This window comes from Anguilla anguilla, chromosome 1, assembly GCF_013347855.1.
Source record: "Anguilla anguilla isolate fAngAng1 chromosome 1, fAngAng1.pri, whole genome shotgun sequence".
Taxonomy (NCBI): Eukaryota; Metazoa; Chordata; class Actinopteri; order Anguilliformes; family Anguillidae; genus Anguilla; species Anguilla anguilla.
The window spans coordinates 65,980,888-66,004,617 of record NC_049201.1 but is presented as its reverse complement, the minus strand read 5'-3'; the positions used below and the strand labels follow the sequence as shown (position 1 = coordinate 66,004,617).

The following is a 23,730-nucleotide window of genomic DNA, read 5'->3' as shown; positions in this document are numbered from 1 at the left end:
GATGTTACATTAATACAGGCTTGGAGTAGACGCCACAGTTCATTACTAGTTCTGTGCTGAGAGGAGACAGGCAGAGACAGCATCTGGTTTAAAAATGCTGTCCTCAGTCTACCTGCTGTTGTGCCTCTCCTATGCCGTACTTCCCACCTCTGCAAGTAACCGGTTAGTAATAACCTGCATGCGCACTAGCATTCTTATTCTGCCATAAAGGTTTTGTTCATTTTTAAGTAATTTAACCTTCAGAAATACCTACTCTATATATCAAGCGTAACAAAGATTGTACCAGGATTGTTTTGTGCATGCTTGGTCTATCCTCTGTTTTTAACTGACTGAAATTGCCTATAAAAGTTTTTCTTTTTTTTTTTTACTATTCTGCAAAAGGTAAATCAAAGTGGTGAGTTTGCTTTTCGAAGATGTTTAATAAATACTGTTTTAACAGTTTTAACAAACCCATTTTCTTTAGTTTGCTGTAGTAGACACATACGCATACGCATTAGAGTATGTATCCGGATAGAAATGAGGACCCAATCCATCTGTACTCAGGAGGTCTACACGACCCAACCCGTACCAGCCTGACAAGCTAGCTGTAGCTCAGCCTTACTGAGCCTGAGCACAGAAATAACAAAGCAATAACAAGCACACAGAGAAAATGGTGCAGTTATTTTTCAGGTTCCTGGTCACAGCTCCCAGTGTTTTCCACGTGGGGGTGAAGGAAAGAGTTCTAGTCCAGTTGTTCCAGTCTCCCCGAATGGTTTCACTCTACCTGGAGGATGAAACAACCGGTCTGGTTGTATCCAACAAAGTCACAATTTCCCCAACTGTTGAAGGGACCATACAGACTGTGGAGCTGGAGGTACGTGGCAGTAGTGCATGTATTCTGCTTCTGAGAGCCAGTGGCATATCACTTTAGTGCTTGAAACCTGGGTGATTACCAGTTGATTTAATGACGGAACATTACACCATATACTTTAACAGTAGGTATGGCCCTTAAGGAATCTGGCAGCTCTAATCTACTAATAATAATAAAAATGGGAAAATTTCAAAATTATTAAAGTGTCTATGAAAATGTGACAATTATGAATTCAGCAAATTATGCAAAACATGTTCAGAAATATAATTATTTTCCTGAGAAACATAGCTTCAGTATTATTATTGTAGCGTATTTGATATTGTCATTTCAGAGCTTATATTTAATGCTTTTAATCTGTGAAAAGATGTAGTATAACCATTCACCAATAACATTTTTGTAGTATTTTAATGCCATCAAATGGTTTGAATTATGCCACTTTGATTTACATATCAATTTGATTGATATTAAAAATTTAATGTGATGCAACAAAAATTATATGGAAACATGAAGTTGAAAATATACATGAAGCAGCATTAAGTGTAAGTATTATTTTTTGAATCTGTTTCTCAGATTCAATCAATAAATATGTGATCAGCCTTTATATTTTACATGCAAAGAACTTTGACCTTCGGAAAAATTCAGTTATGGTATTTAGGGTCCATTGGAATAAATACTAATTCATAATTATGTTGCACTGGAAATTGACAGCTAATATCAAAAGAAAAAAAAAAAGAAAAATCCATAGTAATCATTAATAATATATTAAATTTTATGCTTTATGATTACTATGGTTTTCCTTTGCCAGGTGAACAGAAACCAAATTTCGGAGCTGGACATCTTCCGAACAGAAACCCCATATTTGCTGCTGGTGTATGATGACCAGCCAGAAAAGAGAGACATGGTCAGAGTGCTTGTTTCTCAGCACAGAGGATACATCTTCATTCAGACCGACCAACCTGTATACAACCCGACACAAAACGGTATAGTCCCAAAAAAATGAAAATGTCTGTGTAATGTCGCTATAGGTTTGTGACTTTGTTGAGCTAACACCGTAGCCATGTAAAAGAACGGCACATTTAAAAATGAAAGAATGAAAGGAACATCACTATTGATCTATTCCTGTTAAATTGTGACAGGGAGAGTCAACAATGACATGTCCAGTAATATTTCATTCTGTAGAAAGTTAAGACTTCAGAAAACACAGAGAGGATGTGGATGTTTGTGTTTTTATGTGAGAGAGACACATATCATTATTGCTCACTGAAACTGATATCATAACATCTATGCAAGTCTCTAAAACCGAGACTTTCATAGTTATTATGATACCCTTTCAAAAAAGCTAGCTATGGAACAGCAAATGTAACATCTCAAGATCAAGATGCTGTTTATAACAAAAACACTAAACAGTATGTACCATGGAAACCAAGGAGGTTTTTATATCATAAATCATAAATGCTACTCTGTTATGGTTCCCAGAGTGGTGGTAGTTCTTCTTAATGCACAGTGCAGTGAAGATGCAAGCATAACCTGATACAAAGGTTATGTGCTGTGACTATTGTTTATTTTGTGTGACTGATTTCATGTGTGTGTGTGTGTGTGTGGGTGGATGGGTGTGCATGTGTGCGGATGTGTGGACAGTTAAGTTCAGGATTTTTACGTTGGATCATTCCATGAGACCCCATACCGAGCCTGTACACATCAGCGTCATTGTGAGTAAACTGATGGCTCTTACAGCTTTATTAATGCTTCACAGCTGCATTATTATGGTACTGTCACAAGTAATATCGTTTGTCTCACAGAATTCTGGAGGAAATACCGTGAAGAGAATACACCAGATTCCAGAAGGCGGGATCTTCTCTGACTACCTCAAAATTCCTGATGTGTCAGAGTATGAAAATTGAGAAACTCTACTTGTCACCGGTGACACAAGCCACCATGCCATAAAATACTCACTGGATGTTGACACAGTTGAAAGAATGAGTAGATGCAATGAAAATGAGTGGTTTGAGTGGTGCTTGCTACATTTATTTTTGTGCTCATGTGCAGCCTTCCAGTATTGGAAGCTGATGATGCATGGAAGGGACAAGCGTAATGGTTGAGATTGAGAACACCGGATTTGGAAGAAAAATAGAAAATTAAAAAAGGGATCTGCAGTAAAGGTTTTTTGGCTCAGTGTCTGTATCCAGACAAAGTCAATAAGAGCATTCCTCTTCTATTCAGGGTATTACGAGAAGAGTTACAGAGAAATACAGAAAAACCTTATGAAGCAAGTTTATATCAGGCAGAGGTACAAAGTTTGCACATACATGCAACAAGTCAAATCTCTGATAACCTCCTGGAACACATTAATCCCCTCCAGGAAACCAAATACTTCAAGAACAGTACTTCATAAGATAATGAATTATTCATTTATTGGTGTATGCATAATGACACTCACTGAAACCAAAACTAAGGCAAAATGTTTTTTGTTCGGATAAGTTTGAAGAGCTTAGCTCACACACTTGACATTCTGTACTTACGAACTGTGATTTACTTTAGACCCGGTGTGTGGAAGATTGTGGCACATTATCAAGGAGATGAAAAGAATGCTGTCACACGAGAATTTCATGTCAAGAAGTTTGGTGAGGAAGACATATTTTTTGTTTTTCTTTTTGTTTCCACCTAAATTAAGATATTTGTAAGAACCACATTTTGAGATTACTGTATGTAAAATAATCACAAGTGTCTTCTAATTTATGAATGACACCGAATAACAGAAGTTTAAATCTCTGTTATGTATTCAGAAAACTGCCCTTACAGTATTAGAAAAGAAAAATTGCTCAAATTAGGTAATGTCTGTTTGTAATAACATTACTTTCGAATTAATTTTGGCTTGTTTGTTGGCAACTATTGTATCGTTTCTTGCCTTGGCTGGGTCCCAGTGGTCCCGAGTTTCGATGTCTCCTTTGAAACAAAGAAGAGCTATTTTCTGGTGGACTGGGAGCAGTTTAACTTCACCATCCTTGCCTCGTAAGATTGCACACCCCAATGTACAGTTTAATGGAAAATATAGCCCAGTTCATGGCAATGTGTTAAACAATGATATGGTTTATATGGAATCTCAGAACAGTACACATATGACATAGAACTAAGTTCATAATCAATAGCTTAATGCTAAATGAGCTGCTTAAATACTGTTTGCAAAATATGATAAAAAGCTTTCCAGCATTTTCAGGTGATATTGGAATACTTTCTCTCAGGTACTCGTATGGTGAGACTGTGAATGGAGCATTTCATTGCCGTTTCGGAGTGAGAGAGGAGGGGGCAGATGGCAAAGAAGGGGGGAAAGCACCGACAGTATTCATCAGGGGACTGGAAGAGACAGGATCGGTGAGGCAGTGGGGGGTGGGGGTGGGGTGGGGGTGGAGAGTGAGGCTTTTAGGGCACTTTATCTGGCTACTGTTGCTAGTGCAATCCTGACCTCCTTTGCCTCTTGCACAGGTAAAGGATGGGAAGGCGGTGGTCAGTGTCCAGAGGAGCCAATTCCTCAACCTCCTAAATCGCAACAAGATCGATCCAGTTGACCTGAGACAGCTGGCACAGAACGGAGCACGATTTTACATCACTGCATCCGTCACTGACATCCACAGTGAGAGGGCTCGGTGGAGAGATTTGGCAAAAGACTGTTAGGAGGACAGTAGATAAAGAAGATGAAAAATTATTATTCTTATTATTCTGTAATCAATAATTTCCATTTTTATTTATTTCTGATGAAAATTTCTAATTTTGAAATTATTTCCCACTGACATGATTATGCCAAGACCTGAATGGCACTTAATATAAGCAAAATGACAAACTTTATATTGCACTAAGCTAAATGTTCCTTTCATCTCTCCTCCTCCCTTTGCTCCCCTGATTCCTTTGGCTGTTCTTACTCTCAGGTGGGGAACTTCAGGAAGCTGAGATGGATCTTCCAATAGTTGCTAACCGCTACTCTGTGGACCTTTCCAGGACTCGTTCTTACTTTATTCCTACAGTCTCTTTTCAAGTCCAGGTATGAAAGAATATGAGAACTGTGTCAATTTAAAGTAAATTAAAAAAGTTACATCCAGATTACTAAAACTGCATCAAGGATAAACCTGTTTTATTTATGATTGTGAACATCATCAATTTCATAAACCCTTGATTGCCCCTATACCAGCCATTGTAAAACCAGCAGGTCATCAGAAACATCACAACATGTCTAAAATGCCCTTCAATATACATAGAGACTGTCTGGACCAATGGAAAACACACTAAAACTGAAAAAACAGAAAATTAACTATCCCTTTAAATGTGTGGTAACCAACCCTGTTCCTGGTGGTCTACCGTCCTGTAGGTTTTCATTTAAACCTAATTTGGCACAACGGATGCTACTAATTAACTGCTCAACGAGATCTCCAGATGTTGAATGAGTTTGTTTGGGTTGGAGTGAAAACATTCAGAATGGTAGCTCTCCAGGAACAGGGTTGGTTACCACTGCTTTAAATTGATGCACTAGTTTGGCTTCATGTATGTCATTTTTATCAGAAAGAATCCATCTATTTGGTCAGTGTATTCAGTACAATTTAGTTAAATTTCTACAACCCTCCACCTTGTGTACTCTTCTTTCAGGTCGTGGTTCGACTCCCTAATGGGTCCCCAGCCCCGCGTGTGAAAGTGGAGATTCAAATTCCAGTTTCCAATGATCAATCCCAAATTGCCACAACAGATTCAGAGGGAGCAGTTAATGTCTTCTTTTCTATTCCCGACAATACACCAGCTACAAAGATTACTGTGAGTCAACAAAAATGTCCTGTCAGCCCTACAAACCCAGACACTGTACAATGCATATTTTCAAAATCTTTTTCTTCTCTTTTGTCTCTCTCTGTCTATCAGGCAATAGTAGATGGTTATCAGTATGAGATGACTGCTCTTCCTGCTTCATCACCCAGCAGAAGCTTCCTATTCATAAACATGAACTCAAAGGTTGTGACCCCAGGGGAGGGAATCTCAGTTGACATTGACTTCATAACAGTTGGAGGTGGTCCAGTGGATAGACACATTTACTATCTGGTGAGAAGCAGATGTGTATGTATGAAGGAAATGAAATACAGTATTGGGCAATACTACACACAAAAAGAGGTTTAAGGAAGATGATACAGCGAGGCATTTAATGGCAAGGAGTAAAGTTCATTAGAATCATTCTGTGATTTTTTTTTGCATTTTTGATTCCCATTTTTTCTTTTTGTGAATAAAACTTTTAAAACCCATGCAACAGAACCATGTGTTCACTGTGACCACAAGTGTCTATCCTTGACATTGACCATATTTTGTCATCCATTGGCACTGCTTCAGGACCTATCAATATTTACACATTTCTAATCAGTATTTTTAGAACTGAATCAAACTGAAGTATAAATATCATTTTGAACATAGGTTGAGCCACAATCTAAATTTAATTGAAAATTGAAAAGGGTATCCTAATTTTATGTTTACTTTGGAATGACCTTTGAATGATATTTTTACAAAGATCTGAACTTTTTTCACTTTGTTCACAATCCTCTGCTTAAGCTAAACATTCCTAGCTTTTGAGAGGCATGTGCAGTGGGTGTTTCTTTCTTAGTGATTCTCGCTTCCAACTCATCTCTCTATATGAGTAGGAAAAATATTGTAATTTGAAGTATTTACTTTACTACAGTGTATATATAATGTTTTTGTTTCCCTAAGGTACTCAGTAGAGGAGAGTTAAGGAAATCGGAGAAGGTCAGGACAGGGGAGGTGACAAGAATTATGCTCCCCATATCTAGTGACTTGACACCCTCGTTCCGACTGATTGCCTATTACTACAACCAGGGTGGTGACATCATTGCTGATTCAGTATGGGTGGATGTCAAAGATGTATGTGCGGGGAAGGTGAGTAGTGGTTTTAAATCTCCATTGGGAACATGATTGATGATTGAGAATTCAAAGATGGGGGAGGAAAGAAAGGGAAAAAAGCCTGGAAACTGATGGGAAAAGAAATTATGATCCTACTGATCATAAATTTCTAACCCGTCAGACAGATTGACCAATTATTAGTGAACAATTATTACAGCTAATCTTGGTAAATATGGTACATTGGCAAGGAGTAAGTTCATTTAATTAGCAGTGTAGTGTAGTTTGACCTCCATGTTTCTCTGGAATGTGTTGAAATCACATTTTAGTAAATGAAATATGTAATATAAGGGAATTAGCTTCATTGATTCTTTGGTGATTGGCCTTTTTCTAACCATAGAGAACATACCTACAGCATTCAACTGTGCCATGTATATCCAAATTAATTCTCTGTCATCAGCAGACCCCAGACAAACACATCCACAGGTGCTACAATGCTGTATTCCACATAAATGAACATGACTAATTAAGCAACGCACACTCTCTCACTTATGGGGAAACATCATTCACTCTTGTGTCTGCCGTGATGTCAGCAACAGCCTACAGTCCCATTTCTTGTCTCCCAGCCAGTGAATCCAGTCTCATGAAGAAAAATCCAATCTCATGATGATTTGCCAAAAAAAAAAGCAAAAGCAAAAAAGTACAGTTTAAGTTTATGTTTTTCACATGCAAGAGACCTCAATGCCTGCAATAAATCTTTATCAGTTGTGAATAGATATAATTATATATTATGCAACTTCACTGTCAAAATTGTAATATGAATATTTATACATGATTCTTCCAGATTTCCCTGTCTTCAGGGACACCATATCCTCCAGGGTCAAAAGCTGAACTGCACATAGATCTGCAAGGTCAGAAAGCTAAAGTAGCCTTACTGGCAGTGGATAAAGCCATCTATGCACTAAATGTCCAAAACAAGCTCACCCCAAAACAGGTAACCCTTCCCCCTGCTGGACCACCCTGCTGAAAATTCTATTTTAAACCAGCTGAACTAGTAAAGCTGGTTTAAGCTGTGTTCTCAACATTTCTAACCGGTTTTAGCTGGTCAACCAACTAAACCAGCTGTTCACCAGCTAATTGTCAGCTAGTCCACCAGTTTAGCCACCAGCTTACTCTATCAGCTTAACCAGCTATGACCAGCCACAGACCAGCTATGACCAGCTTTGACCAGAAACAGATGAGCTAGGATCAGTGTAGAATCCCAGCTGGTCTTAGCTGGAATTTTCAGCAGGACCGTTGTTATTTTGATTGTTTCCAAGCAAACCATTAAGTATTCCAGTTGTAACACAATAATAAACAAGTATGGTAAACAATCATAAGGGAAACTTTAAGAAGTTAATTCTTGGGAAGTTCAGGTGTTATATTTGTATTTTCAGTTCTGTCTTTTACAGTTCAGAAATTGACTTCTCATTATCATTATATTGTCAACCATTTTCAAAATATGACCATCACAGATAACTCTCACAGCACTGTTATTCCTTCAACTGCAGGGGTTTATTCACCCCCCATGCTAACTTATGCTCAAAAATAATAACACAGCAATTAGACATAATTTCCCAGTTTACGCTTCATTATTGCTTAGATATTGAAGTGGAATTGTCATGCGTTTAACTACAATAAAACCTGGTGGATAAGAAACATGAGTGCATTACACCCATTTAAATGCAACTTCGAATTTGTGTCACTTATAATTTACAATTTACAAAACCTGTAGAGGGAGTAATTTGACAGGGATGATGCAACTGAGTACTGATCACTCTTCCCTATCAGCCTGCTAGAAAAATACTGAAACATCATAGAACTGCCCATATTTGGTGTCTCAGTGTTGCTAAACAAAAACATCACCAACAAAACATCTTACACTGGTGGTCAGTAGACAACTTGGTTTTCAATTAAGAGTTTTCAAATAAATGTGTTGTTTGGCTTGCAGTGACAGAATGGAATTAATAATAGTACATGCCTCTAAAAGGAAAAGGCGCAATAAATCTAGAAATTGATCCCTTTTGGCTAATTATGTTTATTGTGTGCTCGGTCAGCTAGCTAGCCAACAAGCTCGATAGCCCGATAAGCCAGCTAGCCAGTTTAGCAGATAGCCTGGTTAGCTAGCTAGCTAGCTTGCTGGCCAAGTAAGGTTTTCTCCCCTGCATCATCACAGAGTCACTGTTAAGATTTTCTAATATGTATGTGTATAAAGTATCTATTATATAATGCTTTGTAGTTTTTCTGATTTTTATATCTGTTACAGTGGGTTTTGGGTTATGTTGTGTCCAGGTCTTCGCCTCTATGCAGTCCTATGACCTGGGCTGTTCCTACTCTGGGGGTTATGACACAGCGGCCGTTTTCAACAATGCTGGCCTTTCCTTCATCTCCCATTCCTCAACTTCCAGGTCGCAAATGCGGAAAGGTATGTGCATAGACACACAGCTGTAATAAACCACTAAACCTCAGCTAAACTTCAAAAAACACTCCTCAGCTATTCAGATATTTTCCTCAGTGTTCTAATGTAGTTTCTTTGATTTTCATGTGCCTCCATGTGCTGTTTTGTTATTCTCCAGGCTTTGGCTGTGAGAAAGGCTTCAGAAGGCAGAGAAGGTCTCTCAATCTACAGCAGTTTATGATTTCCAAAGGTAGCCACATCTTGTTTCTTTCCCCTGCATAATGTTCCTTTCACAGCAGTCTATGATATATTGTATGTCAATGCTTTCAGTAGGCTAGTAGAGCAAGACAACACAAACGTTGCATTTAGTTCCATAAAATACATTTGTCCTTAGCATTTTTTTCTATTTAATATTGAGAATACAGTTTTATGTTATGACGTTTTTAGATTAGCACCAAGCACTTTTGGATATGAAGACAAGCTGTTGCAGAAGACAGGCTGTACATTTTTCCATTGAACAGAATTACAATAGTAATCATATATTAAATAAAATGTGCATGATTTCAAACAGTATGATCACATCACACACAGTCCTGATTTCCCTGTATTCAAATTAATAGTTATGTATTCCATCTTTAATGCTCCCAATTGGGCTTTGTGGTCAGTGTTTAGTTACACAGATGAAAAGCTACAGAAGTGTTGCCAGGATGGCTTCACCCTGATTCCCATGAGGCTCAGCTGTGAAGAGCGAGCTCGGAGAGTATCACGTGGAGGGAAAGAGCAGGCCTGTGTCATGGCCTTCCTGGACTGCTGCCATGAAGGCGTGAAGCAGAGGGACATGAAGATGCAGCAGGAAGCTCTCAAGGGGCTGGGCAGGAGTGAGTCTGTGGCTCTGCGTGTATAACCAAGAAAATGTTTACAAAAGAATTGGTTCTTTCAATTTACCATATCTTATTTTTAAGATAAAACTAAGGAACTGTGTAACTTGCTCTCCCGTTTCCTTTGTCTCTCAGCTGCTGATGGAGGAGAAATGGAAGACTTCTTTGATACCAATGTTGGAAGCATTCGTCGCTTCTTTGACACTAGCTTTGAATTTAGAGAGATCGATGTGAATGGGGAACAAAAGTGAGTTGGCGTGCACTGTAACAGACAGTTTCAGGTGCTGTTCAGTCGGGCCTGATGGGCAAAGTTATTTACTTACACAGTATCTCGCTCTTCCAGGTATTCATTAATTCTGCCTGACTCCATCACAACCTGGGAGATTCAGGCTGTCAGTCTGTCTGCTTCACATGGTAATAATCAGAATCCTTCACACTATCCAGCTCACACACACATATTCACGCTCACACACACATATTCACACGCACGCACACACACACTGATTAGTCATTTTGCATGCGTAGGTTGCTTACATTCCAGTAGGTTGTGTGAGTATGTTTTTATTATAAAGTAACATAGTATGCACGTTATTCATCATACATTGATTTTGTGTGTCAATACAGGGTTCTGTGTGTCGGAACCCCATGAACTGCGTGTATTCAAGAAGGTGTTCATCTCTCTGCGCCTACCCTACTCTGTAAAACGATATGAGCAGCTGTTCATTACTGCTGTCATCTACAACTATGGAGACGACAAAAGAGAGGTAACAGCATTTTACAAGATCGTGGACTAGGGAAGTGGCACAAGAACAATTGCATTGAAAAAGCTAATTTTCTCCCCTGACCCTCTGAATACAAAAACATAGAAAACATTTTGAACATTCAAACCTACTCCTTTTATTCCAGCAGCAGGCTATGCATATTTCAGTAAGCACAATATTAGAATGTAATGTTCAGTAATCCTTTATCTCTTTTTGCTCGTCAGCTGTCTATCCATATGAAGTCAGAAGAGGGGCTGTGCTCACCTGGCTCCGCCTCCAGCCTCTCCTACCTTAATGTCACTGTTTCACCTGGCTCTGCCAAAACAGTGACCTTCTCTGCAGTTCCCATGGTGACAGGAAAGATTCCTATCACCCTGTTGCTTTATGACAAAGAGTGGGATATGGGTCTAGATTCTGTTCAGAAGAGCCTGTTGGTTGTGGTGAGTGGAGGAGGACTGATGAGGTCCAGCATTCTTTGGTTTGTCTCATTCTCTACTGGGGAACAAGGTTCTCTTCTTCCTCTGGATGTACCCATGCTGTGTGTTCAGCAAGTGTGCTTTGTCATCATCTGTTTATTTGCCTAAATAACCCACAGGCAGTTGTCAAGAGCATTGAGGAGAATATGGAGTTTTGGGGGTAGGTGGGGGCAAAGTAAAGCCACACTGTGTTGAGTAGTGAGATGGATTAATCCCTCATGAAATTTTGACCAGTGTTGCTCTATGTAATTTGTATGTGTTACTATAAGAATGGCATACTATGCAGGATATTTTAGTGTTACTGTGGTCCTGTGTTTTCAGTCAAAGAAGTATCTTCCTCCATCTTCAACCCCACCCGCTCACCCCAAGGACCCCCCTTAATGTAGTGAGCTGAATAGCTAGATGTAACGTTGGTACTGTGAAATGAGGGATCATGAGCAACAGAAAGAAGACAGATTTGATTATAACTTCATTCATTCTGTTATGTATAGTTTAATGAATTCCATTATGATGAGCATAATAGTGGTTTTCTCGTATTTAGAAAGTGTCAGACCCTCTTGAAATTGTCGCTAGCTTCACACTGCAAGTAACGTTACTTATAGGTCCAACAGAAAACAAGCTAACTCCACATCACTTTTCATCCCCTTGGTAAATTTCAGCTGATGCCACAGAGGAAAAGGAATTCTATGGTTAACTCTGTTTCTTGAACGAGCACTATTGGCTTGTCTTTTTGCTTCTCTGTACGTGGCCATCTTTTGCCAGTGCAGCAGCTAGCTAGCTAGCAAGAAACACCACTGAAATGTGATCCCTGACCACAGGCTGTGTAGCCACACCCACCCCTCCCCATGCAGGAAAGAACAGAACACCCAGAAACATCCTGAATACATTTTAGAACAGTGATAACCAACCCTTTTCCTGGATATCTGCCATCCTGTAGGTTTTCATTTCAACCCTACTTTGGCACACATGACTACTAATTAGCAGCTGAAAAAGATCTCAAGCTGTTGACTGAGGTGTGCTTTGATAGGGTTGGAGTGAAAACCTACAGGACAGAAAATCTACAGGAGCAGGGTGGGTTACCACTGTTAATACAGGTAAAGATGCATGAATTTGGTGAAAGTGTAGCGACAGAGAATGCCAGTGCATCATAAATATGTTTCAGCATGGTTGTTTTAAAAACAATTCAAGGTAAAAATCCTGCTTAGTATGCCTTTAAGGTGTTTCTGTATGAGGAAACACACACAATGCAGTGTGGTTCCATCTGCCATATGTTAGCTGTGTGAACACGAGTTCTATGCTTGGTGTACACAGTAGTGCACCTCTGCTCAAGCATTCCAGTTTGTAATTGTTAAGGCTCTGAGGACATTGCTTGAGTAAACATGGCTTCTATCTTTATGCTAGTTTCTTTCTGTGTTTTTTAATCAGACAGAGGGAATAGAGAAGAGAGAGGAGATGAGCTATTTTCTTGACATTGATGGTGAGTGGATGCGGTGGGGATGGATGCGGAGCAATAAGAGAGAGAAGCATTACTACGATACCATCAATTCATTTTCCCTACTGCTTGCCACTGTATTTTTTTCCCCACTGTATTTTTTTTTTTTTACCATTGTATTAGTCATTTATTTGTGTATTTTTATTAAAATGAACCCAAAATGAGTTTTGAAGTTGATGAATCTTCAGCTATACATTGAGAATAGCTGCTTTTTAGTTATAAACTGCTGTATAGCTGGTTTTTGGCTATACAGTTAGACATAAATTGTATGATGTGCTTTTCATGTTTAACACCACTTCTTACCTCTCTCCCCTAATTTCTTACAGGGAGTGGGAAGAGTTTTGAAATTGATGGATATTTGCCAAATAGCACAGTTCCTGACTCTGGAACCAACCTGTTTGTCATGATTGAAGGTACTCCTTCTTGTTTTTATGATGTACCCAAACTCATTATTTACACTGTTGTGTACATAGCTGTATGCTGTCATTGTTGTGGCTGGAAGATGAACATGGACATAGTGTTTCAGTCTCCATGTCAGTTTGTAATCTGCTCTCTGGCCCATCTCCCAGGTGAGGTGTTTGGCAAGCCCACCGTTCTGTCCCTGCTCTCTGCCTCGGGGGTGGTGGGGCTGCTGCGAGCCCCCTTGGGGTGTGCTGAGCAGACCATGATCCTGATGTCCCCCACGGCACTGGCCCTTCGATACCTGGACCTCAGCCAGGGGTGGAAAGAACTTCCCCCACAGACCAGAGACACAGCGCTCACTCACATAGAGAACGGTAAAACATGTAGCAAAATCCCCACTTTGCGGTTTATTATGGACTTTGACATGCTGTATGAATTCAAACAAGTGTTCCTTCAACACGTTTGCAACGGTGTCATTCATTTTGATCACTGTGAAACTATGTGTTTTAATTATAAGCCATATTTGTAGAAATGCATCTATTGCCTGATACTCTCTCAGGTATTATAGTGTTTTTTATGCATTAAAGATTTTTATGGATTAAAGTAGCAAATGCAAATTTATGAGACTGGCTAGCCATGAATGGTGGATACATGGAAAACAGGCCTGAGGATGTTGCCTATTTTATTTATTTTTTCATTCATTTATTTATTTATTTATTTATTTAGCCAGGACACCCCATTGACATCAAAGTCTGTTTTAGAAGGGTGACCTGACATAATACGCAGTTACAAAGACAAAGTCACAGATCAAATTAGCAGTAACATATAGTTATATTGCCTTTCCCTGGGTGATGGGTGCTGTGTCATTCTGCTCCAGTTTTGTTGACGAATCAAATCAGTTCTACAGATATTCAATCTTTAGCTTTCAATTGTATTATTTCTCTCTGTCTTTGTCAGCTTATTCCAGAATTCTGACATTCAAGAAGGACAATGCATCCTATGGAGCATGGCTAGAGCATCCCGCAAGCAACTGGTCAGTATTTTCCCTCACTTGTCTGTACACTGTAGAAGTTCACATCAGGGATCCACCAGCTGCATGTAAGATGACAGGATTCCTGACTCCTCCTTAACTCACATGATTCCAGTCATCCTCTTCAATTCTTTTTATATAACCTTGAGTAAACATTATATTTGGACTCATTACATCCCCCCCCCCCCCCCAGGCTGACAGCCCTCGTGGTGAAGGTCATGTGTTTGGTGTTGGACCGACAGCTGGCTGGAAGGGGAGAGCAGGGCCGACAGGGCATGGAGTTTGTGTCAGAGCAGGAGATCTATGAGTCAGTGAAATACCTGATCTCACAGCAGAAAAATGGGAGCTTCACAGACCCCCATCCAGTCATTCACAGAGAAATGCAGGTAGGCTCACCAATGTATCTCTAAAGCATATAACAATGGGATATAAATGTGTTGTTAATATCTGCCATATAGATCATCAGTGTGACTGTGAGTGAATGAAGGGTTTTCACAAGACATTTAAAATTTTACTAAGATGTGTTTGATTTGTGTTTTGTGAAGTTTACAGTAATGTAGTAATATTGACCTATCAGATTGTTTATGTGTTGCATTGCAGGGAGGTGTGGGGGGTGTGGAGGGGGATGTGTCGCTCACTGCCTTCATAACCATCGCTATGCATCACTCCTTGCCTTTACTGAGTGAGGAGAACAAGAAAGACGTGGTAAGCTGATTGTAAAACTGCAGGCTCCTCTGTTATTACTGCGTGACCTGAGTGCTTCTATCGGTCTTGGTGCTCATCACAAATAACTGGATGGCTTCAGTCTGGCAGGCCACTGAAAAAGTTCAGTACAGTACAATTTATAACGAGACAATTTGCATATCAGGACAATAACTGTAGTGCTTTGTTTTCTTTTTTTCAGTTTTTTTTTTCTCTTCTAACATTTGATATCAGTGTAGATGTCTTACTGCCAAATATCAATGACACAATTAAGTATTTGGATTGTAACAATAGTACGAATGAATATTGTTAAACATTTAAAAATTATTTGTAGCTGTGAATGTTTCAAGCAGTTAATTTCATAAATTATGAATTAATTACTCCATGTGAATTATATATGCACTGTAATTACGTGAATTAAATATGCAACTAGCAATAGGTAACTAGAGGAACTGCTCTTTAGTCAGATACAGGGTGGTGTTCTGTGTTTTAGTTAAATCTGTATGTTTGGTCAGATACAAAGCGGTATACTTTGCATTGCGTTACACAGGAGAACAGTATCACTGCTTCCATAGCCTATCTCATCGATCGTTTTGAATCCCTGGAGAGACCTTACGCTGTGGCCATCACTGCATACTGTCTGGCCCTCTGCCAAGAAGATCACAGCCTGGCCCTCTCTGCCTGGGGCAAGCTTAAAGACCTGGCTACTGAAGGTGTGTTACCCATGAAAGAGTGCAGACAGATATTTACAGTCATACTCCACCAGAGGTATATTGTTCTGCACTTATTGCTTTTCAGTGTAAGTAGTTTAATTTGTGGGTTTTGATTTCCTTTTTGGTTCAAAATGACTGTGATAGATGTTTAAAGCTCACTTGTCAGACTGACTTATAACAACTTAAAATGTAGTTACTTGGCAGATGCTTTTAGCCAGACTGACTTACAAGGGTGCATTTAACAGGGTAATTCTGGCTTCACGCCATTGCCCATGTTCTCACTCAGCTCACGACTCTCCCTTCTCTTTCTCCAATTAATCAGATGGAGATTGTCGGATGTGGGCCTCCAGATCTGACCTGCGATTGGCCAATGAGGTGCAAGGTAACAAGGTTCCACCCCCTCATGCTATCACAGTAGAGACCACAGCCTATGCCCTTCTAACAGCAGTGGCCAATAAGGACATGGAGTGGGCAGATTCAGCAGTCTGTTGGCTCTCAAAGCAGGAGAACTATGGAGGGGGTTTCAAATCCACCCAGGTAAGGGAATTATATAAATAGATCACTCGCCTCTTTTAAATGCACACTGCACTGTTTTGCCTTAGTTACAGCTCAAAGCTACCATTGTTCATTAACTTGTATTTACCTTGCCACTTGTATGTTCTGTGCTAAGATGAGGGCAAGAACTTTATTCCACTCAATGAAAAACATATCCCTTAAATCAAAATGCTGGGCATAGTGTTTCTTTAAAAAATAAAAAAGCAATTTTATTCATGGCAGTAGTACCAAAATTAAAGTCAGGTACTATTTTTAAATAACTGCTGTTCCAAATCAGTGGTATTAGTATGGTCACCAGTGTGTGTTTGTAGTTCTCTAGTGAGTACTAACAACAATGCGTGCCATTGAACTCCTTTCCAGTCATGTTTGATGTCATTTCTTCAAATGATTCAATTTTTCTACATATTTACATTTTCAGGGGACTGAAATGTAAGTTATAGGTGGCTTCTCAATCTCTTTCTTGACCTCTTTCTTTCTCTTTCTCGCTCTACCCTTCCCTTCCAAGGACACAATAGTGGCACTGGAAGCCCTCTCTGAATATGCATTAAGCAGATCATCCTCACCCTCCACAAAGCTGGACTTGCAGTTCACTGCACCAGGCAGGAGCCAGAAAGCAAAATTGACTATGGACAAACCTGGGGAGAGAGTGGAAACTGAGCTGAAGGTAAACAGTAACAATGCCATGTACAATAGCCTATCTAAATTGATTTAGTTATATTTACATCAACTTATGACTGGCAACTCAATAATTGAATTTGATTGTTCAAGTCAAACCAAAAAAAAAAACTGCAGTTGGGTTTATGTTTTGTTTTTAACTTTAGAAATATACCAATTTGAGCGAGTGTTTTATTCAGTTCTTGTGACATTCACACCTGCCACCTCCCAAATTGGCCACTAGAACTAAAATGAGCCATTTCCGTGGACTCATGTTTTGCCAACACGTTTTACCAACTTGTCTCTTCTTCCCTCTTAGAGGCTGTTGGGAAGCAATATTAATGTACAAGCATCAGGACAGGGAAAAGCCAAGATGAAGGTACTCTCTTTTTTATAACATTAATATCCAGTTATGTTTGCTTCAAGAACTGTTGTACTATGTGGTGGTGTGATATCTGTATGTTGAAATATATGTGTGGATGGTCCATTTTACAGGTGGTGATGGCATATCATGCACTTCAGCCTGAGGACACCTGTCAGCTGCTGTCCATTAGCATCACGGTGCAGGGCAAGGTTGAATACACTGGTGAGAGTGGGACAAAGCTAACAGTGAATATATGTACTTTTCCAAATTATGCATTTCTGCATCAAATATGCATAAATTAATTCCTTGTATGTCTGAGAAGTTACAAATTAGTGCTAAGTACTGGAAATATTTGTGTGACTGAACAGAACCAAACTTGGAACTTTCATTCAAACCTTCTACGTACCTTTCAGTTTCAAATTTAGAAGTTAACAGTGAACAATGTGTCTCTTTGAATCTCATGAAACCAACAGAGGTCTGATTGTACTTCTACCTCTTGGGCCATGTGAATTCGATTTGCTGTATTGTCTGATTAGATTTGTCAATCTATCAATCAAGATGATTCCATTTCAAACGTGTTATATTTGGTTGTGCATTTCATTGTAGCCTGCTTCATGAATCATATCATTCATAAGCTTTCCAAAATACTACATTTTGAACATGAAATGCTGCTATGGGAGCCAAATAGATTTTCAAATTATTATTGTATTATTGACAATGTATTATTGACATGTACTACATTGCAGTTGTTGCTGAAGAACTATTATCACTGTATTTTTTTTTTAGCTCAAGTGTTAGATAACTATGACTATGTGGACTACGATGAAAAAGGGGAGAGAAAGGAGGAGGTGGAGGACAGAGACATCCCTCATTCAAAGATCGAGTGGTTTGATGCTCGTAGTAGACGCAGGAGAGACACTGATGAGAGCCGGAAGACAGCTGTGGAGTATGTGGTCTGTGTCAGGTGTGTTAAAGTGAATGATGAATGAAAGTATCGAAAGGTGATTGTATGCCATGGTGATTTGCAATTGTCTGCAGTTTACCCTTTTCTATGGTGGGTTTATAACTTGAGGGTTTTAGGTTAAATTCTGAAAAATGTTGACAGAGTTCAGCTTTGATCTGGCTTTGTTAAAAGGTAATGTAAAAGTATCAGCCACAAACTAGTTGAGTCAGGCTAGATAAAGGTGCCTGTCAAGAGAATAGTCTAATATAATTATGTGTTTCCATTATTTTCATAATTTCAGCCATGACCTGAGTAGAAACCTCTCTGGCATGGCTATTGCTGACATTACGCTGCTCAGTGGCTTTGAAGCACTGACTGAAGATCTGGATAAGGCAAGTCGTCATCATCATCACCATCATCAACTTTAGTTAATCATCTTCTCATCTTTCTCTCCTTATTTGCGCCGTGCTTCATTCCTTTATTTTTGGCACACATTTGCTCTTTCTTCCTTTCATATCTTTTGCAATCAGTCTCAAAAAAGGAGTAAACTGTTAAATGACATTTAGGGTGAATCAGAGGGTGTGTACTGAACCTTGTCGAGGGCCTTCTCAGTTGGGATCCTAATCCGACTCATTGTACGTATTAGATCTTGCCCTTAAATGAAATGAAAATGTGAGCAATTATGCCCTTTAAGGCATTAATATGTCAACCTCCATATGTATGTATATCATATCATCAGTATATCGTTTCTCTCTCTCTGTCTATCTCTCTCCCTGCCCCCCCCCCCCCCTCCCCTCCCACAGCTGAAGGAGCTATCAGACCGGTATATATCTCACTATGAGACCACGCAGGGAAGAGTTCTGTTGTATTTTGATGAGGTAAGACATGAGCACTCAAACATACACACATATACACTCTCTGTCACTCAAACATACATGCATATACACTCTCTCTCACTCACCAACAGATTCTCATTCTAATTCCAGGTCCCAGAGGGAAAGGAGTGTATAAAATTTGGAGCTGTGCAGAGAGTACCTATAGGCCTACTACAGCCTGCTCCTGCTTCTTTCTATGATTATTATGAACCAGGTATGCTTGTGCTACTCCTTCAGTTCAACCCTGGTAGACAGTCCAGAAAATGTTCATATCCATAATATTAATTTATATTTCTTGAGAAAGATTAATTGTTTAAATTGTACTCCATGTCGGTGAAGTGAATAAAATGACACCCTTCATTTTTGAACCAGTTTGAGGAATGTTCTGTATGTTATCAATAATGCTTCAACCTTTCATGCTGACAATGTCTTGTCCCCCTCAGACAGGAAGTGTACTATATTCTACAGTGCCCCCCAGAGGAGCAGAATGGTATCAACTCTCTGTTCAGGGGAAGTGTGTCAGTGCGCAGAAAGTGCGTAGTCAGTTATAATACAGTTATGTTGTAATATAATAGTTAAATTAATTGTGGAACAAATACAAGTGACAATACTCAGTTCAGTTTTGGTAATGAATATAATGTGCGTTCTTACAGAGCCCTGTCACAAGGAGAAAAAGACCTTCGAGATGAGCGCCAAGAAGAACGCACGTTTTGACTTTGCCTGTTTCTTTCCCACAGTGGAATATGGTGTGTGCACATCCCTGTGTCCATATCCCTGTCCTTATCTTTGTGTTAAGTGGTACTGTGCAAGGATATTTCTAGTTTTTTTCTGTTAGAATAACTCACACTGATCATGTCCTGAAATCTTGAAAAGACTTTTGTGATTGTGTTACATGATTGGTCCTACAGTAGAAACTTAAGTGCATTTTCCATTTTACATTTCTTATCTCTTTAACTTTTTGTATGAATTTGAAGTTGTTCAAGTTTGACTGTGTCGTCCTATGTTTCAGGTTATAGGGTGAAAATTGACCATATGTCTGAACAGAGTAACTTTGAGCTCTACCATACCACAGTGATAGATGTTCTCCGGGCAAGTAAGTGTGATCACTATTTATGATTGGTCAATGCCAAAATTTCTGTCATTGACGTTAATTGTTTTCATCACTCACATTTGATAATGAAGAGGTGCAATTGAATTCAATACTGGAAATTTCCTGTTGCCAGAGAATCTGACTGTAGGTTGTGCCTAATGTGATATACAGGTGTATCCACTCATTTGCATTTCATCATTGTCATTTCATCTGCAAATGTTCAAAGCAATACTATTTTATTTGTTACTCATTTAAAGAAAAGAACGCAGATTGATTCATATATACCACATATTATCCACTTGGTCAGATTTCATTTATGGCATGTGCTCCGAAGATCTACTGATTTCTGCATGCTCTGAATATACTGATTGGAGACTGTGATGTTTTGACATCTGTCCAATAGAAAGATTGGTGGACCTATACAGTGTCTACTTTAAACAAATGTCCATGAACTATCAGATCATCTGTAAAATAGCTAATACACTTATGGTATTATAACTATAAGATAAAATTTGAAATATGAATAAAAATAATTTAAAGATTGGGGCCATACAGTGCCAAGTTGAACTGATGTCTGTTAACAACACTCACTACAATGTCATCTGTTATCAACAGACTTAACTATAATGTCAGAGTGAAAGGAGTAGCTGCTCACTAGTGGTTATTTAATGAGGTGCAGTTTACCATTCAATAAATTTAGTTATCTAATTGAATGGAAGTATCAATTGAAAAATAAGCTCTTTCTATGACTTACATTTAGTGTGCACTAGTGTGTTGCACGATGTAGCAATGTGTGGCATGCTCTCTGTGTCATAGCTGGCGACGAAAGTGTGGCAAAGGGCAGTGTTCGGGTGTTTGCAAAGAGGCGCCAGTGTAAAGGGACACTGCAGATGGGCAAGACCTATCTCATCATGGGCAAGGATGGCACCACCACTGACACACATGGACAGTCAGTATCACTCTATGCCGAACAATTACATACTATAATGGAGAATGTACACATCGACATGTTCTTTGACAGTAACAGTTCTTTTCCTTGTGTATATTGTGTAAACAGTCACCTCCAAAATGAAAATGATTGGCACCCTTGATAACGACTGGGAAAAAGGCTGTATTAAATAAACAACACAAGTAATTAGTTATATTTGGGAAACAATATTCTTTAAAAATGTATCAAAGAAAATAACAGTTATATATAATAATAATTTAATTTCCCATAAAGGGACATCAGCCCTTTACAAGAATGACTACTAACAAGTTGTTTTATATAGTGATATACAGACCTGCTTACCTCCACGCATTTTGTGTACCAACCACGCAATTCTTGGTCAAAATACGCAGGTATATATATAGTAATTTAATTACGGAAAAAAATCAATTAATACAAAACAATACCGTACATTTATTCGGTATTTAAACTACATCCCTCGGATTGAACCAGATGCTAGTACCTTGTGCTTGCGGTTGTGTAACCCCTCCCCGACCCACTCAACATCCACTGATACGCAGCGGTACTTTATTATCCACCGAGGCGTAACGCTGCATTGCTGAGGTAAAATGGGAAGTGGGGAGTAATAATCAAGCACAAAAATGTGACCGTGATGTTAACATATAAAACGTTAAAACATGTTCGGTAACTTTACGAGATGATGCATTTCAAGATGTATATCCTAATTAGATACATTTGTGTATATAGTTAGTCGCAGTAGTAGCTTGCATACGATTTAGCCTCGTTACAAGACGTGAATAACTGATGGAGTAATTTAGCTGCAGTAACTCAAATGCTACGGAGACTCTGTGTTCAAACTTTGAATCGCACACGCTCTGTTGGAGCAAAGTGACCATTGCAAAGGCGTTTGACTATAGACTGCTAACGTAGCAAATAATTCCTATTATTGTAGCCAGTCACCGGACCAGCCTTGCAGTTAGAAAATAATCATAACGTCAGATGACGAAGCTACTAACAAGGAGAGAGTGAGAGCATTGTACATATTTATTGATTTACTTCTGTTGCTGTCAATATTGTTACGGTTATATATTACATTTAACATTATTATTTAAAAATTATTATTATTTTACATATTATATATGTGTGCTTTGGCAATAATTACATTTGTATTGCATGCCAATAAAGCAACTTAAATTGAAAAATTAAAATTGAGAGCAGCAGACCTACTAAAAAGAAGCGAGTCCATGCCCCCCAGAAGTTCCTCGCAAAATATCCGGAGAAATGGCCGTGCCTCCGCCCCTCAAAACTCCCGCACCATGCATTTTTCACATTGTGCAATTATGAATTTGACATTAGCCACCAAGGAGCTTCAGGTAATAATTTAGCTAAACCTCTAGTTACAAAAGCCTACATTCCTAGATAATTTTTCAATTGAATACTTTTTTTTTTTTCATTAGGCCTATATGAAGTGTGCCTATATAAGCTGATTCAATGATTTAATTATTAAATAAAAATGGAAATCATGAACAGAAACTTGGTTTTATTCATGATTGACTGTTTTACATCGCAACATAAGTTTCTGTAAATATTTGAAAATGAAAACATATGTTACAATATACAAAATAAATTCAATTTTGATTAAATAATTGAATGCAGTTCACTTATGGTTATCAGTTTGTATAAGCACACATATCATATAATGAAATATCATGAAAAAAATTGATTTAAGCAGGTGTACTCAAACATTTGACTTGCAAGTATATCATAATATAGCCCAGTGCAATGCAAGTGATATTTTAGAATCAGGTCAAATTCTACAATTTTGCCTGATCACTTTAACAGTCAAAACTAGAATTATGAAGAAAGGCTTGTGTGTGTGTGCAAAGCGAAGTGGTGCGAAAGCATGTGAACTTAGCGTTACACTGACTATTGTGGTACTCAAAATATTTTCCTAAAGTTGGCAGGTCTGTATGATATTGCTGAACATACTGGGGAAGACTGTATACATGTATTCATAAACAATCTCTGAAGATATTTTTTTTATCCATGCTTGTGGACAGCCACCTTCAAACTGCACATTTTTTATTGGGTTCTATTCTAGAGACTGAAATCCCCATTGGAAAGTTGATTGTTAGGTATTTTTGGGATCATATTCTTGCTGGTAGATTAATTTGCGTCCAAATGTGAACTTTTTTGGTGGAGGGATATTACAGAAGTAGGTTTTGGCCAACATTATCTTGGTGTGTCTTGGAGTCTATGATTCCACTGGTCCTAACAAGTTTTATTCATTTTATACAGCAAGTTTTGCTCATCTTTACCAATGGTGCCAATGTATTTGGAGGTGACTGTGATTTGATTATATATGCAGTACCTCTCTTTTCATCTGTTCATCTTTGCTACTATGTCTACATATTTATCAGAATGCAGTACCTGTTGGACTCCTCATCCTGGGTCGAACAGTTGCCGAGTGAGAGCCAATGCCAAGCGTCCAGAAAAAGATTTCAGTGCAAGGACCTGAACACATTTTTGTCCCAGTACCAGACAGATGGCTGCACTCAGTGAAGGACCCCAAATGAAACCCTGAAGCACACGCTGATTCACTCAGAATCGTACTCATACTGAAAAAAGACATACAATGCCTAAAATTTTCAAACTTTGTTAATAAAAATCTAATTTCAAACACAA

At 38.8% G+C, this 23,730-nt stretch overlaps 1 protein-coding gene across 1 annotated transcript; it reads left to right on the top strand.

The window, feature by feature from the left end:
• Window positions 1-23,730, top strand: c4b (complement 4B (Chido blood group)). The gene is made up of 41 exons (XM_035424738.1): window positions 1-162; window positions 670-853; window positions 1,656-1,830; window positions 2,489-2,559; window positions 2,650-2,738; window positions 3,389-3,471; window positions 3,772-3,859; window positions 4,090-4,219; window positions 4,331-4,478; window positions 4,771-4,883; window positions 5,483-5,644; window positions 5,747-5,923; window positions 6,578-6,763; window positions 7,569-7,718; window positions 9,056-9,188; window positions 9,340-9,411; window positions 9,827-10,039; window positions 10,175-10,286; window positions 10,383-10,453; window positions 10,664-10,803; window positions 11,025-11,240; window positions 12,702-12,753; window positions 13,095-13,181; window positions 13,338-13,544; window positions 14,128-14,203; window positions 14,394-14,586; window positions 14,801-14,905; window positions 15,453-15,615; window positions 15,938-16,152; window positions 16,676-16,834; window positions 17,144-17,203; window positions 17,320-17,410; window positions 17,975-18,152; window positions 18,433-18,523; window positions 18,935-19,009; window positions 19,118-19,220; window positions 19,450-19,539; window positions 19,660-19,752; window positions 20,016-20,099; window positions 20,913-21,045; window positions 23,466-23,730. Exons 1-41 carry the CDS (start codon window positions 95-97, stop codon window positions 23,605-23,607), a joined length of 5,178 nt encoding a protein of 1,725 aa, XP_035280629.1. The 5' UTR covers window positions 1-94; the 3' UTR covers window positions 23,608-23,730.

Excerpts from the sequence above, each read along its gene's own strand:
- c4b (XM_035424738.1), top strand. The coding sequence starts at position 95 with ATGCTGTCCTCAGTCTACCTGCTGTTGTGCCTCTCCTATGCCGTACTT. Across the intron at positions 4,220-4,330 it reads GACTGGAAGAGACAGGATCG|GTAAAGGATGGGAAGGCGGT; the intron begins GTGAGGCAGTGG and ends CCTCTTGCACAG. Across the intron at positions 4,884-5,482 it reads CAGTCTCTTTTCAAGTCCAG|GTCGTGGTTCGACTCCCTAA; the intron begins GTATGAAAGAAT and ends CTCTTCTTTCAG.